The sequence below is a fragment of the Conger conger genome, chromosome 10 (genome assembly GCF_963514075.1).
Source record: "Conger conger chromosome 10, fConCon1.1, whole genome shotgun sequence".
In the NCBI taxonomy this organism is placed as follows: Eukaryota; Metazoa; Chordata; class Actinopteri; order Anguilliformes; family Congridae; genus Conger; species Conger conger.
Genome location: NC_083769.1, coordinates 44,875,533 through 44,898,309, shown reverse-complemented (window position 1 = coordinate 44,898,309; position 22,777 = coordinate 44,875,533). Strand labels below are relative to the sequence as shown.

At 44.7% G+C, this 22,777-nt stretch overlaps 1 protein-coding gene across 1 annotated transcript in view; it reads right to left on the bottom strand.

Moving 5' to 3' along the window:
- Window positions 1–1,293: 1,293 nt before the first annotated feature.
- The window catches only part of espn (espin), a 70,767-nt gene continuing 49,283 nt past the window's right edge, over window positions 1,294–22,777 (bottom strand). The window contains 6 exon segments of the mRNA XM_061259132.1: window positions 1,294–1,441; window positions 1,910–1,921; window positions 2,706–2,806; window positions 14,202–14,621; window positions 17,568–17,704; window positions 21,657–21,679. Of these exon segments, the coding sequence (XP_061115116.1) occupies window positions 1,294–1,441; window positions 1,910–1,921; window positions 2,706–2,806; window positions 14,202–14,621; window positions 17,568–17,704; window positions 21,657–21,679 (841 nt within the window).

Below are 22,777 nucleotides of genomic sequence, written 5' to 3'. Positions count from 1 at the left end.
GAATTAAGATGTGCTGATAATATCTATTACCAGCACACATTGGACGAACGTGGTGAAATTAAGGACCTTAATTCATGTGGAATGAGAAAGTGTTTCCTAACGTGGACACGGGAGACATTCGGTGCTTTTCACAAGGCCGACACAAACAGTTCCACACTGCTCTGTTCTGACACCTTGGCTCTGTTAACCCATTATGGACTAAAACGGGCTATAGAAAACCCATAGCAAGGCCTCGGAATCACAATGCATTTCAGCGGTCATGTGTCTTGAAAAACTGTCATATGATCAAATACAACGCTGGCGTCACATCCGTCTGTTAAGGGAGATGTAACGCGCAGGTTGCATCCACCCATAAGGGATTAACTGAACTCACATTCAAGAATGCAACATAACAGAATTATTCTTCCATTTGTCCACACAAAGACCAGTACCCTGCTGAAAAAAAACAGCTCAAGCTAGGTTTTGAAACAGCTGGTAGCTGGTTGACCAGTTCAGACCAGCTCTATACTCAACATGGTTTGACGAGCTCTAACTATGTTTTGAAACAGCTGGTAGCTGGTATTTCAAGCTAGTCACAGCTGGATTTTACACCAGGTACAGTTCCCTGCCAGTGCAGTCTATAAGACTGCATTGTCCGTAGCCTGCTTCCATTGTTAGATCTAATAACATTCAGAAGTAATTCGCGGCTCAGTCCGGTGTTCTTTTAGTTTTTTTTTAGGACAGGCAGGCCCACAACACACTATCGCCAAAATACATTCACAGATGTGCCAAGTGTTTCACCATGAAAGATCGTATGTATTTTTTACACATCACTGAGACAGATAGACATGCCCTAAACCAAGTGCCTCTCTTCTGACACAGCTATAGTACAAACATCCACGAGTTTGTTGCTAATGTGCTCGGACTTGAGAGACGGGAAGCTAAAAAGTTGAGCGAACAGCGTTAGTGAGTGAAACAACAACAGTAGGACGGTTTAACCTACAAAGGTGTTGTGCGTGGAGGAAGGGTGGGGGGGGGGGGTCTGTCTATTGAAAGTCAGCACAGTGGTGCCCATCAGAGGCAGTGTGTGTTACGGTGGAGGTTTGTGGGCCACTGCGGATGAGTGGCTCAGGTCCGCTGGTCGAGGCGCGGTCACGCTGGGTCGTCACACGGTCGTGCCGTGCTCTGGCTGTGCGATGGGAGCAGGGGAGGGGCAGGAGCGGGGGCGGCAGTACGAGTGCGTTTCTCTGAAGGCATTGGGGGGGGGGGGGGGGAGGGAGGAGAAGGTGCTCGAGACCGGAGTTGTCGGGAGCTCTACTGCTTTGCTATATCCCCTTTCTTGAGGATGATCTGCCGTTGCCATGGCGCCAGCTTGGTCTCGTCGTAGCCCAGGGTTCGTAGCCTCTCCAGTTCGCTCTTCTCCTCGGTTTCCCTCTCCGTTTTTATCCGCTCTTCCTCTTTCCTGTCAGTGCCGACGAGAGGAACACAGGTTATCGGGAATCCACCCCCCCATCATCACTGATAACCGTGAGTTTGATACGTAGTCTTCACAAAAAAACAAGACAGATGAACAGATGGCCCTGTGTCTGAGGTACTGATTTTGTCCTCTAGGTGGTGATATTGGTTAGCTGGTTAAACTCTAGCTTTTGATAAATGTACATCATAAATCCTCACACAGCCCTACCTCATACATAGATTGGCATAAGTATTTAAAAAATGCTTTAAAGTCCTCTTCCAATAAACTGTACCAAGTAGTTTCTTTCATAGTTCTTAGGTACTATGAATCAAAATATTTAAAAAAAATGCTACTGCATTATTCCTTGTATAATGTGAAGGTTTCACATCCAGGGAAAATGCTAACTTTTCATGCCAAGCTATGTAACAAAACCTTCCAGATTGATTCCAATGCATGAAGAAAAGGAAATCTTACCTTTTTTGTTCTCTGTAGGAATGCACCAAGGAGGGAAACAACAAAAATTAACATGCCATATACTGTAGTTCTCTTTCATATACAGTACACAGCAAATACATAAACACTAATATAACATGCTCTGTTATATTATGTTTGGCTGTACAAACTCTACACTTATGACACCATTACACTATTATTAGACAAAGGGAGGAACGAGGGAAGGTGTGAGGAAGACAGGAAGAACAGAAGAGACTGATAAAAGAAGAGGGGGAATTTCGGACTCCACTGTATATTTTAGTATTTGTGCATGTTTGTATCTGTGAGGGAGGGAGACAGACAGAGACAGACAGGGACAGAGACTGAGACAGAGACAGAGACAGAGACAGAGACAGAGACAGAGACAGGGACAGGGACAGACAGAAACAGAGACAGGGACAGAGACAGAGACAGAGACAGAGACAGAGACAGGGACAGAGACAGAGACAGAGACAGGGACAGGGACAGGGACAGAGACAGAGACAGGGACAGAGACAGGGACAGACAGAAACAGAGACAGGGACAGAGACAGAGACAGAGACAGAGACAGGGACAGAGACAGAGACAGAGACAGAGACAGAGACAGGGACAGGGACAGAGAGAGGGACAGGGACAGGGACAGGGACAGAGACAGAGACAGGGACAGGGACAGACAGAGACAGGGATAGAAACAGGGACAGACAGAGACAGGGACAGAAACAGGGACAGACAGAGACAGACAGAGACAGGGACAGGGACATAGACAGGGACAGGGACAGACAGAGACAGACACAGGCACCCCCCGTTCCCCCCCACTCACTTCTCCTCATCCAGTTTCTTCTTCATGATGTCCCTCCTCCAGGCTGGCATGGAGGCCAGGCGGGCTGCCTCTTCCTCTGCCTGCGAGGAGACACAATCCAGGAGTATTACAGTGGAATTAGTCACACAGACACACGCACACACACACACACACACACACACACGCACAGACACACGCACACACAGACACACACACACACACACAGACACACAGACACATGCACAAACAGACACACACACACACACGCACACACACACACACACACACACACACACACGCACAAACAGACACACACACACACGCACGCACGCACACACACACACACACACACACACACACACACACACACAGTCTGAGCCTCCGGCGGGCTGCCTCTTCCTCTGCCTGCGAGGAGACACAATCCAGGAGTATTACAGTGGAATTAGACACACAGACACACACAAGCCCGCACGCACATCATCTGACCACCCATCCTTCTCGCTCAGATTATCCAATCACAGTCTTGTCTCGCCAAGGCATCTTAACGTCTGCTCCCTGTCACTGAATTGACAAAAATACATTACATCTATTAAGTGGAATTGGTTTTGCGGTGAAAGAAGACCCATGGACCATTGTGTTTAGGCAGTCCAACACTGTCTCCTTTGAGACATTATACAAGTTAGCAACACGCTACAAGTGTGAAATTCAGTTTCAACTCGACCCCGAAGGCAGACGTGAGCAGCCATCTCACTTTTACCCCTCCCCCCCCCACCCCCACCTAAGATAAGTGCATTCCCACTGCTTGACATCCAATCCTCTCCACCCTTTCAGGTGGCAACGAGAAGCTTGCCAGAAGCTTCTGCCGTCTCATCTTCCCTTTCCGTCAGATAGGTTACACTCTCGTTCCTCCCGCTGAGCCAAATTCACTGGCTGAGGACCCCATCGTCCAGGTAAAATAATCTTCCCCCGTTAATATTTAATTACTCCCCTGGGAATTATAGAATGAGAAAAAAAAAAAAAAAAAAAAGATTATCCGCTGATTGACAGGTGAGGAAAGTGAGTCAGGCCAGGTTAATGTTACGAAAGGAGACAATCATAACTTTCTCGTTTCACACAGCTGGACACCAGTTGCAATGGGTCCCTGAATACGAGCCCCATATGCCTGTTGTTTCCCTGCAGTCCAACAGAAAATGTTTTGTCCCCTATATTAATGCCTGTTTTAAGGACTGCAAAGCTTGATATATAATAGGTTATACGAATAATGCATTAGCAGACGCATTAAGCAAAAACATGATTACGAATATGAAAATGTTTATATTTAATTCACCTCCTGTTGTGGAAGTGTATCCACACAGAAAATACCCCATTTTTAATACTTTAAATAGTAATTTGGCCATATTATAAAATGGTAATGCTACCAAATGTCATATATCCTGTCTGTCAGCTAGCTAGTACTTGATGCAATGCTTCACCATTAGCTATCAGTCTGTTTCAAAACTTTTAACCAAACAATATTAGTTTAAAAGAGATTTAAATCTCTCTTAAAATGTGAATTTAAAACAATATTAATATTTGAGATTGTGCATTTGGGTGGGGAGACTTTAGCTGTCTTTAGCTGTTCAGGACCATTAAGTCCACTCTATGAATAGAGCATTCTCTGTAGTTAAAATGGTGTCATCCCTGATAACTGGGAGCCGATTGGCTGAGAGAAGGTCAAAGGTCATCCTCTGATGTAACCGCCCTCCTGTAAACCGCGGTTTGCATGACAGCCAGGGACAGTAAGAGGGTTACCTCCCACAGGGCCTGATTTACGAGGCAACATATCACACAGCGCCTGAGGGCAAAACCACATAAAACTGCCACTTATCCATTGATCCGAGTCACTATTTACGACTGGAGGGATTTATGAAAACATATCACCAGCCGAGTGCTCTGTGAGGAAGCTTTAATCCACACAATGATGTCCTGTAAATATGAGATCGATCTACTAAATCCTCTAGGCTACTTCTTATCTTTTTGATATGTCACTTGAAACTGTGTGATGGTAATATGCCATAATTTAAGCAGACAATACAGAAATGCCTCAGTTCTGATTACACTACCTCCACCTGTTGGACCACACATGACAAGTACATCCCACTGTAAAAAAAACCCCCTCTATTAAACACTTTTATGATTCATAAGTTCTGAATTTCAAAATCAGAAGACAATAGATTGTACAACACTCTCAGAAATAAAAATATGAAAAGTGCATAAAAAGGTACAAAAGCTTGTCGCTGGGGCTGTACCCTAAGCCTATAGGTACATAAAATTGTACCCCTAGCCAGTAACCTTCACTGTACTTTATTTCTGAGAGTGAGCGAGCCAGAAATGCTGGCACAACCTCTCACAAGCCATTGTAAATTCCATTTACAATTTAAATGTACTTATTAGTAACTCTGATAACCATAATTATCCATAACCCAATGTATTTTTACCTACATTTTAACTGATGGGCCTAAACAGTGTAACTGAATTAAAAGAACACAATTTGTTCGTTTTGTTTTGGAACGTTTATTGATTCCTGTTAACACACTTGTAAAACAAACCAGAAGCAAACAATCAAATCTATAATTTCAATTTTCCCATTCCTAAAAAAGGTACACAGTTCGGTGATAAAGAACTCCACAAACCAAGGATCAGACCAATTCAAAACAATTAAATTAATGAAATTAAATTAATGAAAATGCACAGACCAAACACCACACGATTACATCACACACTAAAGGCATAGAAGAAAATGTAAATGTATCACTTGTAGGTTGCGATCTTTGAATACTGAAATTGCATTCATTAAAGGCATACTATGCAGGATTTCTTTCTTTGCTTCCCAACTGTGTTTACAATCAAAAAATGTCTCCACCCCCACGATGACCAAGCTCACCCACCTACAAGACACTAACTTCAGATCTCTTATTCTGCCTAGCTGTCAGTAAGCATTGTAACACCATATTGCAGACTATCATGTGATGTAGTAGCAATGAGTTAAGGAAACTGCAGTCTAATATGATTCGTAAAACATCAGCCTAATATGATTCGTAAAAGTCGCTTTCCACACAAGCCATTTAGCTTGTGTTTGTATTTAGTTAATAGCTAAGTTCCTGCGATCGCCTCTCTTTCAAAAATACAGCAATAGCTCATTCCTATCAGTCAAGCAGTCACTTGCAAGTATACCAAAATGCTTGAATAGCAAAAACTCCCACTTCGCTGTCATATGCAGCAAAGTTACAGGCTAGCCATCTTTAGCTTAGTCGAGACGGAGCAGATATTTAGCTCTAGCTAGCTAGTCGGACAGGTTTGTAACATCGTACTGCAGACTGCTGAAATCATGTCTCTTTTAAAAATGCCTTAACAAAATTCATACCAGTCAGACAAAGTTGGGCTATGCCTCAACTGACATAACTGATAGCAAACACCATATGCAGCAAAGTTGCGGGGCAGCTAACTATAGCTAAACGTTAGTGGTGATGGAATGAGCCTATGCTAGCCACTGCTAGCACAGCACCAGTGGATGTCAGTCTGCTCTAGCCTGTCTGGCAGGAAGCATTGCACAATTCTGTAACATAAGCACTCATACTCAGACGTCTGAGTATCCTCCTCTGGAGAAATGCAGGGTTAAGGGCCTTGCTCAAGTGCCCAATGGCTGTGTGGATCTTATTGTGGCTACACCAGGATTCGGACCACCGACCTTGCGGGTACCAGTCATGTACCTTAACCGCTACACTACAGGCCGCCCAGTAGTAGCTAATCCACATCTCCTCTTGCTCTCCTCCCCCTTCCTATATTGGACACATGCTTTTCAGATACAGTACAGAAAGAAAAAAGGGCCACACCCAGGAGCTGTTTTTAGAATAACAAATAGTTAAATAGTTAAGTAGACAAGTAAGGCATTGACGCTGACGCTGGTTGCCATTGTATCATAATAATGACTGAGCGTGTTTGTTATATCAATATTTTCAAGGTGAAAATCCTGCATTGTATGCCTTTAAAATGACATGCTGAGCCATAGTTAAATGTTTTATTGTCACCTAACCTTTTGCCAAAAACAAATTCATTGAACCAAACAATTTTGTAAGTTTAGGTACTATTGCATATATAACACAAGTCCAACCACTGTAACTGCATGTGTGTGTTGAAAGCCACTAACAGCGAACTGGTTTTCTTTTTATCAGTTTTTTAGGTCTGTGGATAATTTTGCTGTTATTATATATGTATTACGCAACCAAGTATTTTATCATTCAGCCAAAAAGCTGTCGATTGGTGATTTCTCTATATTTTTGTATTCTAACCCTAATTCCAGTAGGTGATCATTATAGTCACTAACAACTGTATATATAAAGCACAAATTGAGCAAAGACATTGAAACGCAATGTTTCTGCTTGGCCCAGTAACTGGTGCTAGATTATTAATGAAATAGGACTTATCATTATTCATTATTTCTTCCATACAACCATCAATTCAATCACTTTGATGCTGTCAGTAATGCTGGGATTATTGGATTCCCATTAGATATTACAGACCCCAGATTAAGGCATTTCTATCCACTACATATACTATGTGGACATTGAGGTGATATTGGCTCAGGTGGTAAGAGGGTTGGCAGTCGGAGGGTTGCCGGTTCGATCCCACCCTGGGTGTGTCAAAGTGTCCTTGAGCAAGACACCTAACACCCAATTGCTCCTGATGAGCTGGTTGGTGCCTTGCATGGCAGCCAATTGCCGTTGGTGTGTGTATGAATGAGTGAATGAGAAGCATCAATTGTACAGAGCTTTGGATAAAGGCGCTATATAAATGCCAACCATTTACCATGTGTTATTAATCCATTCACTATTTTATTTTAATATCAATAGATTTTTAACCAAATAATTTTATACCTGTGTGTGAGTATTGAATGCAACAGGACGAAGACACATATTTATCATGCACTTCATTTTAGCTGGGATATTTTGTTAATTATCACCTCTCTTGGTTGTGTGATGAACAAAAAAAATATTTAAAATGATTAAATTAATAACACTCGTCAGTGGACTAAAACACAGGTGCCTTTCTAATCTAATTTTATGGAAGTAGTATAACTCCTAAATAAAAACTATGCGGCTATACTAATTAAAATCAAATGAGAAAGAAAGTGCTACCCAGGTACGCCGTAAAAATATTAACAGATAATGATTATCAATGGATAATTATTTTTCCATCTTCCTCTCTCCTTCTGCTCCACGATCTTAGTCATTCAATTAACTCTGGTATTTCTGTGGCCTATTATCCGGTGCCACACTTTTATAATTATCACTGGTAGCAAGATCGTGTATAATGTTTTTTTATTGTTTCTTGGAATCCCTGATGAGGGATTTCACATGAACATTTTTCAATAATTCGTTTGTGGAATGTACCGTGTCATAAAGGCATTATATTAAAGCCGCCTTTCCACTGGGTTGCAGACAGTAACTATCTACAATGAGAACTAAAACCGTTCCTGCAGCACATTCATGATTGCTTTCCCACTTCAGAAGCAGATCCTGCAAAGTATGTTATTGTCGTCTATCATTTTCTATAATCTTGCTTCAGTTTTTTTTCCGTGACTGTTTAGCTGAGTGGTCTATGCCCATAATACAAGCTTGCCCCTCTCTGCAGAGTCACAAATGTTATGTAACTTATATAGCTACGTGTTTACATTTGATTTCCTGCAGTTCTACATACGTGGTTATTACAGTGCCACGGCAGCACTTAAAACCAACTGCATTAACGTTTGCTACGAAATCTGTACACTGTCCGTGTCCAGTCTTGTAGGCCTATTAGCCCTCTGCAGGAGCCACATTTTCCCCCCACTATCTAACCAACTATACGTTTGTCCGATTGAGTTGTCCCCCAGTTTTTAGACTAGTTTCTCTCGTCAACACTTCTTTTCAAAATGTGAGGCTACCTCAAATACTTCCAAAATGCTGTTTCATGCTGCTAACATGCTACCTCTACCAAGCACAAACACTGCCAAAAAACCCCACAAATACTTTACAGTGAAAGCTTTGTTCACATCTCGATACAAATGTCCAGAGAGTCCCAGGATACCTAGCTAGGTACATGCTGTGAATCTGAGAGCCAGTTAACTGAAACAGTCCCATAAGTTCCTTATTCATGTGTTTCAACCATAGGTTCCAGTGATCGGCTCCACAGTCAAGTCCCTAAAACTACATACTGGATTCCCCAATTAAGGCTACACACAGCCTCATATTTTAGCCCCAACGAATATGCCCAACTCCTCGTTGCTATGTGATATTCTGCACAGTGTCACTTCAGATATCCTGATTTGTGCAGATATCCTGACTCGACTGTACCGAGCGAGCGAGCCACCAGAGGGAAGCTGGTTTGCGAGGCTTCCTTATTTCCATCCCAACCCTTTGGGCTGCAGTTCTCCTCTCTGTCCTCGTGTTTTACTCACTAAGGTTTAAACACAATTTTAGTTCGGACAGAGTCAAATATCAAAAAGCTCTGCTTCCTTCTCCTTCCAGAAGGAGAAGCTTCGGTCGATGTACCTGCAGATCTCCTCATTGCTGAACTCCTTTAACTCAGAGATCTCCTGAACGGAATCTGCTTTCGGCTCCGAGAGAAGCATCAGCTTGTACTCCAGAGGGTCCTGCGTCGACGACGGGCTGGGTTTGGCCTGCGACTCAGCTGGAGCTTCCGAGACCAGTGACCCGGTGTCCTCGGGAGGACACGACAGAGACGGCCCGCCGGCCACGCTGGCTACGTCCAGGGTGTCGCCGAAGTACCTCTGCTTTACGTCCTCGAAGCCGTCGGCCCACCCCCTCTTCCCGTCCTCCAGCTCCTCCATGACGTGGTGGTGGAACTGGCGGATGACCTCCCAGCTGTGGCTGCCCAGCCGGTCGAACATCTCGTAGCAGAGGAGGTGGCGGAAGCGCCGCTCCTCGCGCGACATGCTCATCTCCAGCAGCTGAAAGTAGCCCAGCATGAAGAGGTCGAGGGTCAAGCTGTCGTAGTCCACGGGCGCGCCGTCGACGTGCGGCAGGAAGTGCTCGGGCCAGTAGATCATCTGCGCCCGGCTGAGGCGCCGGATCTGCCGGCTGGGCACCTGGCTGATGATGGCCCGCCAGTGGCCAATCAGGTTGCCCACCACCTGCCGCTGCTTCATGAAGTAGATGAGACGGTCGTCCTGACTCTGCGCCCGGCTTTCCGGCTCAACGCCTCCGCCTAGGTCGTACTGGGACCGGTGGTCCTCAAACCCGGCTTCCAGACACCCGCCACCGGGCCCGTGCCTCGCCTTGAAGGAATCGGTGAGGGTGTACTTCCTCCAGTGTTCCAGAAACAGGAAGACAATTCTCTCCTTCCTCATGGCTATGTACTCCTGCACGTAGCTCATGTCCGTCTGAACCTCTAGACTCTGTGTCAGGTCGTCACAGGTGAATGCTGATAGTGAGGCTTGAGGTTCATCAAACTGGTCTGGCTCCATTTGGGAGAAGCACTCTGATGGGGTGTAAGTAAGGGGCGCATACGATGGAGTAATCAAGGGCTGGTCCACCAGTTCCATGGCTGAACCATTCTTTGGTGAAGCGACATCCTTGTTGACCTCCTGGGTGTCCTCTGTGGACCATTGGTAGTAATCCTCTAAAATTGGTTCCGACTGGCATCCGTGCAACTCGGTTCCTACCGGGAGGGACATCTTGCGCTTGTACACCCGGTTTAGGTTGTCCTCTGCCAACGTGGACTGGCTCTGCAGCTCGTAGTTGGCCTTCAGGTTCTTAACCGACACGCCACACTGCCTGATCTCCTTCTCCACCTCCTCCCTGGTGGTGAACGACTGGGATCGTCCGATGTTCGCGGAGGCCGCAGCCGGTCCGGTCTGGCCGGGACCGCCGTCCTTGCGCTCCGTTTGGGCGGCGTACTCCGGGGAGACCGAGTCCAGGATGTCGATCTCCTTGCCCCCGAGGGTGGCCAGCAGGACGGCCATGCCCTTGAGCAGGGTGGAGATTTTGCTGCACCATTCCGGGAGGTTCTCCGCCTGCCCGTGGACCTGTTTGGGGTTGACGGAGAAGCCCTTGGCGTTCAGGGCCGCGGACACGGGCAGCAGCTGATGGAGCTCCTTCTCCAGGTGCTCCAGCTCCCGCTCCACCTCCTGAGCCTTCTGCACCACCGTCAGGTTCTCCATCTGCTTCTCGATGCGGACGAGGTCGCCCTCCGTCATCAGCTCCCCGAAGGGGCCAAGGATGGCGTTGTGCGCGTGGGAGTAATGCCAGTCTTGCTGCTGATAGCACCCACTGGCCCCAAACTACATCAGTGACGAGATCAAGCGAGAGAAATGAACAGAAAGGTGAACGTCGTCCCCCCCCCCAGCTGCACGGTCTGTGTCTTTAAGCGTTCAGCAGGACCTCGCCACACAGCTTTCACATGGATTGAGTGGTGCGATGGTATTGCAGGAAAGCAGGAAAAAAGCTTTGCGATTCCATAAAGGGAGGCTTTAAAATTATTCTGTTTGGATTCCTCACTGGCTTTTTTGACCTGAAAATATTTTTGCCAATGGACATTTTAGCATCCAAGCCTTGCAAGTATTTACTTATCTATTGGTTTAGCATTTTTCTGGTATACTGATACTCCGATGTATGGAATTGCTAAGATAATTGAGATTCAGGAAAGAAAATGGAAGGAAGGAAGGGGCAGGGTGTTTATTGACATATAGTACTGTGCAGAAGTCTTAGGCACCCTAGACTTTATTATATATATATTTTTATATATATATATGTTTCTTTTTTGTGTGTGTTAGAAAAAAAGAACACATTTGAGATTTCCAAATATTCTTTTTCCAAAAGATTTAATTTTACAGAGACATTTTTGTATTTTATTTTAAAAAGTAACATATTACTGTAAGCAATTGACTACTTTTTACATAAAAACTTGATTAAGGCTGTCTGAGATCAGAAGCAAGGAGCCAACCAAAGTCTGCGGCAAGTTCTCCAACATGCTTGGAACAACCTCCCTGCCGATTGTCTTATAGAACTGCAGGGCAGCGTTGGCTATCTCAGAGAAATGCAGTTTTAACATCGAAGGGTGGTCACAAAAATATTGATTCGATTCAGTTTTGAACTATTCTGCCAAATAACTCAAATGTATAGTATGTTTATTTAGGACCCTTCAATTTTTGAAAGAATCTTATCTGTACAGAATATTAAACAGGTGCCTAAGACTTTTGCACAGTACTGTATATGGCTTTATGGATATACGTCTTTATAGATTTATGGCTTTATGGACATACGGCATTAAAGATATATGACTTTATGGCCATGGGGTTTAATGGGTTGTGCTCCCTGCAATGTAAATGTGTCTTGCATCACACCACTGAATCAACATGTAACATCTTAAAGTTGCAGTGCACCAGTACCATCAGTAGCTTGATCAGACACCGCTAACTTGGTGCAATGTTACTTCACCAGGGGCAGTGGAGCTACTGTTGGCATGGAAAAGGCAACATTTAAGCACCAATTGCACCACATCTTTGATAAAGCACTTGGTTCTACATTTTTTTTTCCAAGTTAATTATCATACATTACAAGATTTTTTTCCTGCACGATGCTGCCCAAGAATCCCTAAGCTCTCATATCACAGTATCAAGATCAAGATCAAGATGATTTGAGGCTACACCTCCTAACACACCACTGTCAGGTTACAGATCTCTTGGACACTGTTCTGACTCCGCCATCTTTGATAGATTCAGGCACAAACATTGTTGTGAGAGGGCCAGTAAACTAAAAAAGAACAAATTAATTACAGGCTAAATCACTGTCTAAGGTCTAAGGCCTACCTGATCTGTTTTTTTTTCAGGGCCTGCTACAGGGTGTCATTCTTGTGTAGAAATGTACACTCAAGCAAACATCTAAAGTATCTCCCAGTTCTACAGGTTCACTCTAACTCCTTTTGTAGCAAATTAAAACGGTAATCCTCCCGATTTCTGCAAAATTGCTGGATTGAATGTCCCCTTTGATACGGACACAAAGGCTAACATACACAAAGGATTAGGAACTGGAATTTGCCTTCCAAGGATAACACGCACATCCTCTCCCCACCCACTCACACACGCGTGTCTGCTGCGTATTAAGGGCAATGTGACACCAGTCAAATGTGCACGTAAACTACATGCAAATTCCATTCCCTTTACAATGTTTTATAAAACCCTCAATGCTGCAATATGCCCTCAAGTACACTGTTGCCCAGACACATCTAACATAATTTGAATGTCATAATATCATAAGAATGTTTGGTAAACCTGACGTCAGGTTACGATTATTCAGCTTAGACCGATGGGGCACACATGTTTTACACTCGAGATCATAGCTGGCACGCTGTGTATTATTATTTTACAAGCATGGCAGAAATATGAGCAACTATGACCCCGCTTCTACATCATCAGTAGCCATGTGAGGGAAATGTCGCTGACACCAGCAACGCTATTTTAAGCGACAAAACCTTTCTATTTCTTCTGAAACAGCGGTTATGCTAAGACTGAAAATGGCTGCACGTAAGAGGGACACTCCTTTCAAGCAGCAGCAGCAAACGCACTCGAGGGCCACGCCTAGCTGGCCGGCTGACAGTAGTGTAAACAGAAGTGTGCAGGGTAGACAGGGCAGGTTCCTGCTTTAACATGCAATAGTAGGAAAAGCACCCTCATTACACAGATCAAGTTCAGGGTATTATATGCTTTCAATAGGTTTTAAATTCAGTCACGCACATTTACTTAATGCCGAGCCTCTGACCATTGATTTGAGTATTCACAAGAGAAGCTACTTGAATTATAAACTTTAATGTCCATACTGAATGGGGTATACATTTCAGACTTCCTAACATAATGGGCGGCTCTTTCGTTCAGTGTGGATCAATCAGCAAACTGATCAGGCTAATCAGTATCCTGCCTCATAAGCAGGTCAGTTCCGATTACCTTCTTTATAGTACTGCAAGAGTCAAGAAAAGGGCGCACGCAGAGTTTACACTTTACACACATAAAAACATCAAATATCGCCATGCAATAAACGCTGCACTGCAAGAACACACACACACACACACACACACACGTCAACATGTCACTTCCCATTGCCTGGGAGCCAGGATGATATCTCAGAGTGCGAGCAGCAAGACCACCCTCGACGCTACGCGACGTCGACCCCCCTCCCCTAACCCCAAACGGGGGCGACATGGCTCAGGCAGTAAGAGCAGTCATCTGGCAGTCAGAGGGTTGCCGGTTCGATCCCCTGCCCGGGCTGTGTCGAAGTGTCCCTGAGCAAGACACCTAACCCCCATATGCTCCTGACGAGCTGGTCGGGGCCTTGCATGGCAGCCAATTGCCGTCGGTGTGTGAGTGTGTGTATGAATGGGTGAATGGAGAAGCATCAATTGTACAGCGCTTTGGATAAAGGCGCTATATAAATGCCTGCCATTTACCATTCACCAAACGCCACGTACCTTGCGTTTCTGCTCCTCCTCCTCCTGCACCTTCACCTGGAGCTTGCGCACCATCACCTGCCTCTTCCACTCGGGGATGGACCGGCCCTGCTCGTCGTGCGTGGGCACCAGCACCTCCAGGTCCACGGGGCTGGACTTGCCCGTCTGCGCCGACTCGGCGTTGCCGTTGACGACGGCGCCCGGCGACGACTTGGGAGCCGCCGAGGCCGCTGGCCTAGCGGCCGGAGGACTGCAGGGCAGCGTGGGCGGGGCCGGCTGGCCCTGTTGGGCGGGCGGAGTGTTTTGGGCCGGGGGCGCGGCTTGGGCGGGTTCGGCGGATGACGCGGGTTGGGCCGGCTGGGCCGGTTGCTCTGATTGGGCGGATTGCGCTGGGGGCGGAGAGGAAGGCTTACTGGGCTCGGCCGGTGGTGCACTCTCATCCTGGAAGCAGAGGGTGCCGGTATTAGGGCTGACTCTGAGGAGTCAGGGTAAAGGCTGGGGGTTGCCAGTTCTGTGATTGTGCACACAACATTTGGCTACTTTTCAAGTGTTACCACGGGTTTAAAAATGAGAACCTTTTATGTATACCTATAATCAATCTAATCTGCATGCAATACATCCAACCTGTGCATAAAAATAATCAAACTATGGCAACACTTCGAAAGTAGCCCAATTCGATGGGAAAACCACAGACCTGGCAACAGTGGCTACAACAGGAACACACTGCAATCAGTGTCGAACAGCCCCTCTGTGTAAGGGGTGTGCTCATTCAATAGATTTACACACGAGTGTTTTATCATAGTGGGAACTACGCACATGCCACACATAAATCCCTCAGGTTAGAGAATATATTTGCTCAGCAGACAACCCTGTTCATGATCACTTATACAACTTCCCTTAAAAAAAAAAATCAACCATTTACCTAGCTGGGCGTTTATTGATTTTATTGATGCAGTTCCGGTTTAAGTACCTCGCTCAAGGGTGCAATGAAAGTACCCTGACTAAGAAGGATATCTGTATCCTTTTTACACCACCCCTGGGATTTTATGGTGCTTAAACAAGATGGCAAAGAGATGGCAAAGAACACCCTTGACTGAAATGAGATCATCTTGTTATATTAACAAACTCAAAATGAGAACACAGGATCCCCAGGATCTGGGTCAAATACGTCATTGTTTTGGATTCAAATGCGATTCTGTGCCCAACTGATCTTGCCTGGTGCAACTAAGCCAACCGAGAGGACCAGAAGGTGGGGTTTGCACCTTTTGAGGGTGTTTCATAAGCTCGGTAAAGCATAGAAAAGTGTCTGAATGCCAAACAATTATGTATCTGAGCCAGGTCTGGAACCTTCCCATTAAAAGAGAATAAACTGCTCACCATTTCCCCAGTATTATTAATTATTAAATATAAAATCGCAACGGAGCGGAACTTTCCACCCAACAGTATGTTATGCAATCAGCAGCAGCACAGAAGTACACAGGGCCACTGTGTACAGCCTCACTCACTCTCTTGAACACTTTGCATCTCTGATCAATCATGGCCTGAAGCCGGGCCAGCAAGGTGAAATTTAAACAAATTTGTGCCAAGAATTACTAGCCTATTTACTATGAGTGGCCTTATCGCAGCTAACTTGGAAGCATTAATTTACCTACAACCCACTCATAATGAAATATATCTATCAGATATATTCAGGATTTGAGCCCACATCCTTTTGGTCATAAGCTTCATAATGGCCAGAGCACGCTACTGCGCCACGTCACTGGGCTTGTGAATGAGACTGAATGCAGCTCAGAAACGGTCTGCAGCCACACACCACTGTATGAGTGACTGAATCACTGAGTCACTGAATCACTGAATCACTGAGTCACTGAGTCACTGAATCACTGAGTCAGCCTTCAAAATGAAAGAGTCCATCTTAAATGTAAATGCCTAGTTTCTGTCTGCTGTGGTATATTACTGATGTATTAGTAGCAGTAGCAGCATTGTTGCCGCAGAAGACAGAAGCAGGAATTCTGAAAAGATTAAACATGAAACATGGTTTCACGATTCTTCAAGACCCAATAATCCAATGGTATTTTTCCAACTGTTACCATAATTAATAGAAATGCAAGCATATTCCATATGGTAGATATATAACATGAAAGCTGAATATAATCAAATATCTTACTTTACCATTTTTACCACTGCTTTATGACAATCCCTCCATCGCTCCCTTATCTAACCCGCTTATTCAGGGTCGCGTGGGGTGCTGGAGCCTATCCCAACATGCATGGGGGCGGGAGGCGCCAATCCATCGCAGGGCACCCTGGACAGGTCGCCAATCCATCACAGGGCACAGACACCATTACTCCGTTATGATGGTGATGATGATTAATAATATCAATCAAATAACAATAGGCTACAACTTTTCAAATGCTCCATTTTTTTATTCCAATTATTTCAATCTTAAGGGAGGGTTAGACCTCAGTGTTTGGTGCAGTGGGTAGCACTGCCGCCTCACAGCAAGGTCCTGGGTTCGAATCCTGTAGCGTGGGTTTCCTCCGGGTACTCCGGTTTCCTCCCACAGTCCAAACACATGCAGGTTAGGCTGATTGGAGAGTCTAAATTGCCCGTAGGAATGAGTGTGTGAGTGAATGGTGTGTGTGCCCTGCGATGGACTGGCGACCTGTCCAGGGTGTATTCCTGCCTTTCGCCAAATGTATGCTGGGATAGGCTCCAGCCCCCCTGCGACCCTGTTCAGGATAAGCGGGTTAAGATAATGGATGGATGGATGGATGGACCTCAGTGTTTCTCAGTGGTGTTCAGAACATAACGACAAAGCTGCAGCCTTTGCCCAAATGTGGCCCAACTCCCAGATATTTACCCAGAGCCATTACAGACTATAAACAAACTAAACATTTTTAAGGAATGACAACTTCAGAAAATCTCAGCCTGCAACTGATATTACCACGTACTGGGTCGTAATCTCCACATCAAGTGCTTCATCAACAGTCATAGGACGTACGACCATCGACCATCACGAAAAGAGGTCTGTCATTTTAATGTTTTCTTTCATTTTAACGTTTTGACCTATGTTTAGAACAGCAGTCCAGGTGTATTTTCCTAGTTCTGGATGTGATGCTTTGACTTGTGGTAGAACCTATGCACTTGTAAATCGCTTTGGATTAAAAGCGTCTGCCAAATGACTAAAATGTAAATGTAAATGTAAATGATGCTATCGAGCTGAAATAAAGTATATTATTATTATAATTATTATTATAATTATTATTATAATTATTGTTATACAGATGAAATATTCTGGAATGACCTCAAAAACATTTAGCTCTGAAATGCTCAGATGCAGTTTACGAGAGGCACACGCGCCCCTCCGTGTCTGGAATGACCTACACTGCTCCCGCTATTGGTGAAGACCGTCGTGTAGCCCTTGCTTTGAGGCGTTGGCTTCAGGCTTTTCCCAGCTTTGATCTCCGCCAGCAGCTCCGAGTTGTCGCCGGTCGGGGACATCATGTTGAAGGACTTTGTGCCTGCAGCAGATTTGGGGAGAAAACGAGAAGCGGAGGGTGGGTGAATGAAGAGCGGTCACAGACACAGCGCATTCTCATCGCTGCCATTTCACCCCTAAAACACCTGACTAGTAGGAAATGGTGTCATAAGTACAGTAATCCTCACAGCCTGAGAGCTTTGCATCTGCAGTCTCATTGCCACTTGATGAATAAAATCTCTGTCTTTTGAAGAAAAGTCTGAGGTGAATTTTTGTTAACATTAAAAATATATAGCCCAACAATCATGCAGCTGAACAGCAACATAATTTTGGCAGCCCATAAAAAAGGATGAAGAAAACTGATACCAAACAGGAATACTAGTTGGGCAGTTCTGTTGTCATTCAGGTAAAGCATGCCTCCAGATTTAGCTCACACTCCTGGATGCCAAATTTACACAGAGATTAGCAATGGCAAGTGTCTGTGGAACAGCTTACTATATAAAGACAAGCGTTTTTAAGATTCCATGAAAAGCTAATCTTAATTAAGATCAGACTACAAATAGCAATCTGTTTATGCCAAATAATAACATAAAATCTGATCAAATTTTAATCTGGACTTTATTTCAAAAGCAGGAACAAAAGCTTGATTCATCAATGAATTTGACGAACAGCACTTCATTACAGTGATTAGAACAATGTTTGTTTGCAAACATTTAGAAATTGTACATTTAGTTGATAAGTCTAGTTAAAAAACGTTTAGTTAGAAGTCTTAAAAAGAACTGGTCACACTAATTATTGCAAAGACAGAATCAAGTTTCTGACAATTCAATTATCGAATGCAGTTAACAAACAAAAATAAAAACCAATCAAACAGAAAATAATTCCCCTAGAATGAAAGATCGCAAAACAATTCATAATAGATCCCCTAATGGGTTGAAATTAAACTGTCAGACAGTGAATTCTGAAATTGAAAATACACAAACTACAAAACAATTCCCAGCTCCTCCCTCAGTTAAGAATGCATCAAACGCACCGGAATGCCTTTTGTAAACGCTGCATTTTGCACATTGATAAGACGGTTACAGATTTTGGAATTGATACCTTGAGAATCTTCTGACCTGGAGCCTTGAATGTGGCACTACCGCTCTGCCATGCCTGCCTGAGACGCCAAGGCTGCACTAGAGAGAGGTCTGCAGGCGGAGCTGCGGCCGCTGCTCTTTTCCTTTTTCCCTCTTTCAGTCCCTTTGTTTCCCCTCTTTCTTCCCCCTCACTCTCTCTTTCTCTTGCTCTCTCTCTCCCTCTCTCTCTCTCTCTCTCTCTCTCTGAAGTGCTTTCATTGCAGGCCTATCACAAGAGTATCTAAAGGAATCAGCACTAATTAGAAGTGACACTGAACAACTGCCAAATTGGGCCTGGGGTTTAAGCCCACTGCCCCAACCCCCTCCCCCCCCCCTCCCACCCACACACACACACCAGTGTCACCCCATCCCCTCATCACTCTCACACCAAGCGAGAGCGGTCGCTTCTGTACAGGATTAGCCGAGAACATGTCAATCACCGGGCAAACTGACCAATGGGAAACCTCGCATGGGAGACGCGGGCCTGCCCCTTGCCCCCAGTGTTTTACGTGTCAGATGAGAATGCAGCCGCCATTTTTACTTCACGGTTATATTGCGACTGAAGCAGCCCCTTGCTAATTGAGCCGAAGTACAATGATGGATGGAGACATATATGAATGCAGCTACAGCGCGCAGTAATATTCCATTTTTTTTATTTATTTTTAAGAATCTGATCTTGACTTGTGAAATGTCAGAATAATCTGATCAGAATATCAGAATCTGTAAAAACAATAATAACAGGTTTACTAATAATTGGGATAACTGTAATAATGAATTATTGCTGTACTTTCTGACAATAATAATTTCTAATCATTCTGTACCAGCCCCCCTCTCACCCTGCCCGCCCCCATCTGTTTCACAGTCTCACATGAAAATAGATAAAATAATTTTAATTATAGTTCATTATGTTCAAATTATGACATACTGCATGCACAGAATGCAATTCCACAAAGTATTTTATATTAAGTTCTTCCGTAAGGGTTGAAATATTCATGAACAAACTTTTGATTCTGAACAATTTACTGTACCTCTCAGGATAAAGTAGAACTATTTTAGTCGATGAAAGTAAATAACCAATAACCAAATAAATAACATACACTCCTACCTTGAGCTTTTCAGTCTCGGCCGATCTTCATAGTGATTGCTCTCCTAATTTGAGTCCAGCAGAGTGCAAGTGCTTTTTCTCTAACACACTCGTGAGCCTCCTAACAGAAGTGTTTTTTTATGGCTGTAGTATACTGTACCATCTCTATGTAATAATTCAGCAGGTGTACAGTAATATTGTGCCTTGGCCTGGGGGTGGATAGAAACCGTCTCCCCCGGGACCAGTCTCTGGACTGGGTGGGGCAGGGCCATGACAGCTGGTGAAGGGATAGAGGCTCCATGCCCAGCCCCCTCCACGACAAACAACAAAAGAACAACGGGTAACAACTCTACAATAAGGTTACAGGAATTGGCATGAACTAACGCAGTCGTTAATTAACTAACTACTGGAAGGATAAGCTGTTCAGCTTTATGTATTCGTACATCACGAATACATGCTGACAACTACATTAGTTCATGCCACTTCATACTGGAATGAGAAAAGCATTAACAGATACATTAACTGGTTAACTAATTTTACGTTTATCCTATGGTTTGCTAATGCATAAATATTCATGTGACTTATACATTAGTTAGGAGTGAAGAAATACATTAACTAATGAAAAGTGAATTTCATGCTTAATTAATGCATGTGTAAATCATTAATTCATGTTATCAACTACATTAGTGCCAATTCATGTGACCATATTGTAAAGTGCTACCAGAACAACATAGGAACAGCAGCAGCTGGAGCCCACGGACAGACAGCACTTTCACCTCCTGTGCACAGTCAGTGCGCTATCCCATCAGGCTTTAGGATGCATCCCCCCTGCCACACCCCCGCCTCATACACTCAGCTAGCTCTGATTCTGGGCCTGGGCAGTGGATGGAGTGGCTGTATTATTAACTCTTCCACCCCACTGGAGAGTTTATTTTTTTGGCGTCTTGTTTCGTGCCACTTGAGTAATTCTGAGGGTGCAGTGTCACTAATATCCCATGTTTATACCGTTAAAATAAAAAATCCTGTAAAACAGACAGTAGATTATCATCAAGTATGATCTAATTAGTGAGGGGGAGGGGGAACTTACTGTCACAACCAGCAATCTAAGGGGCTGATAAACTGATTGACTGTATATCCATTAACAACACCACACAATGACACAGAGTGGCAGGGGAAAGTATGAACATGAGAGTAAACAGTGGCAGGAGACCATGAAAACACATAGGGAGGGGAGGGGGGGCTGAAATCAAAGAAAGAGAGAAAGAGAGAAAGACAGAGGGAGAGTGACAGCAAGAGAGAGAGAGAAAGTGAGAGGGGAGAGAAAAAAAGGTTACGAAAGGAAAAGAAAGGGAGAGTATGACAGAGAGAGGGAGGGAAGGGGAGAGCGGGAGAAAAAAGATTGGCTAGAGAGAGAGAAAAAGGGAGTGTGACAGAGAGAGAGAGAGAAAGGGAGAGATAGAGAGAGATCGAGAGGGAGAGAGAATGAGAGAGAGAAAGGGAGAGATAGAGTGAGAAAGGGAGAGAGATAGAGATAGAGGATGAGAGAGATAGAGAGGGTGAGAGAGTGAGAGAAAGAGAGAGAAAGGGAGAGATAGAGAGTGACAAAGGGAGAGAGATAGAGAGATAGAGGGTGAGAGAGATAGAGAGAGGGAGAGAGAGTGAGAAAAAGAGAGAAAGGGAGCAATAGAGAGATAGAGGGTAAGAGAGACAGAGAGAGGGAGAGAGAGTGAGAGAAAGAGAGAGAGGGAGAGAGAGAGATGGATAGATTTACTCCACAGATACTCAGTACTTACTCTTCATCTGCCTAAGCACATCGGCGTCCAGGCGGACAGAGGAAGGGGCGGAGTCAAACAGGACAGTGGGGGAGGGGTCAGAGGAGGACACGCCCCCTCCTCCAGAGAGCCAGGCGGGGTGGCGGACGGGGCGATGGACAGAATGAGAGGCGGAGAGGCGGAGAGGTGGGACGGATGGGCGCGGACAGAGGGAAGGGAGGAGAGCGATGACAAGCGTCGGGATGAAGGGAAGACCCGTCAGGCGGGCGGAGGACAGAGAGAGGGAAACACAGAAGGACCTCGTTAGTGAACGATGGCACACGGCAAAGCTGCATCAAAGGGTTCACATTCAAGACTCAACGTGTCCTGCGTGACCAACCAGCTTACTGACACCACTCTGCACCTCAATATACACTCACCGAGCACTTTATTAGGTTCTTATTACACTTATTTTTTTAGACTTCTACTGCTGTAGCCTATTCACTTAATGTTATGATGCATTCAGAGATGCTCTTCTGCATACCACTGTTGTAATGTGTGGTTATTTGAGTTACTGTCACCTTCCTGTCAGCTTTGACCAGTCTGGTCATTCTCCTCTGATGTCTCATTAACAAGGCGTTTCTGTCTGCAGAACTGCTGCTCACTGGACTTTTTTTTTTTTTTTTTTGCACCATTCCCTGGAGATCAGCAGTTTTTGAGATTTTAGAGAAAAGTGAAGTTTTTGAGAAAAGTGAATTTCATACTTAATTAATGCATGTGTAAATCATTAATTCATGTTAACAACTACATTAGTGCCAATTCATGTGACCATATTGTAACGTGCTACCAGAACAACATATGAACAGCAGCAGCTGGGGACTCTGCCCACGGACAGGCAGCACTTTCACCTCCTGTGCCCAGTCAGTGCGCTATCCCGTCAGGCTTTAGGATGCATCCCCCTGCCACACCCCGCCTCATACACTCTGCTAGCTCTGATTCTGGGCCTGGGCAGTGGATGGAGTGGCTGTATTATTAACTCTTCCACCCCACTGGGGAGTTTATTTTTTTGCGTCATGTTTCGTGCTACTTGGGAGTTCAAGTCTGATGTTTGACTTTTTCCTCTTGTTACTGTGGTGTTTTTGTGACAGTCTTCTATACAAAAT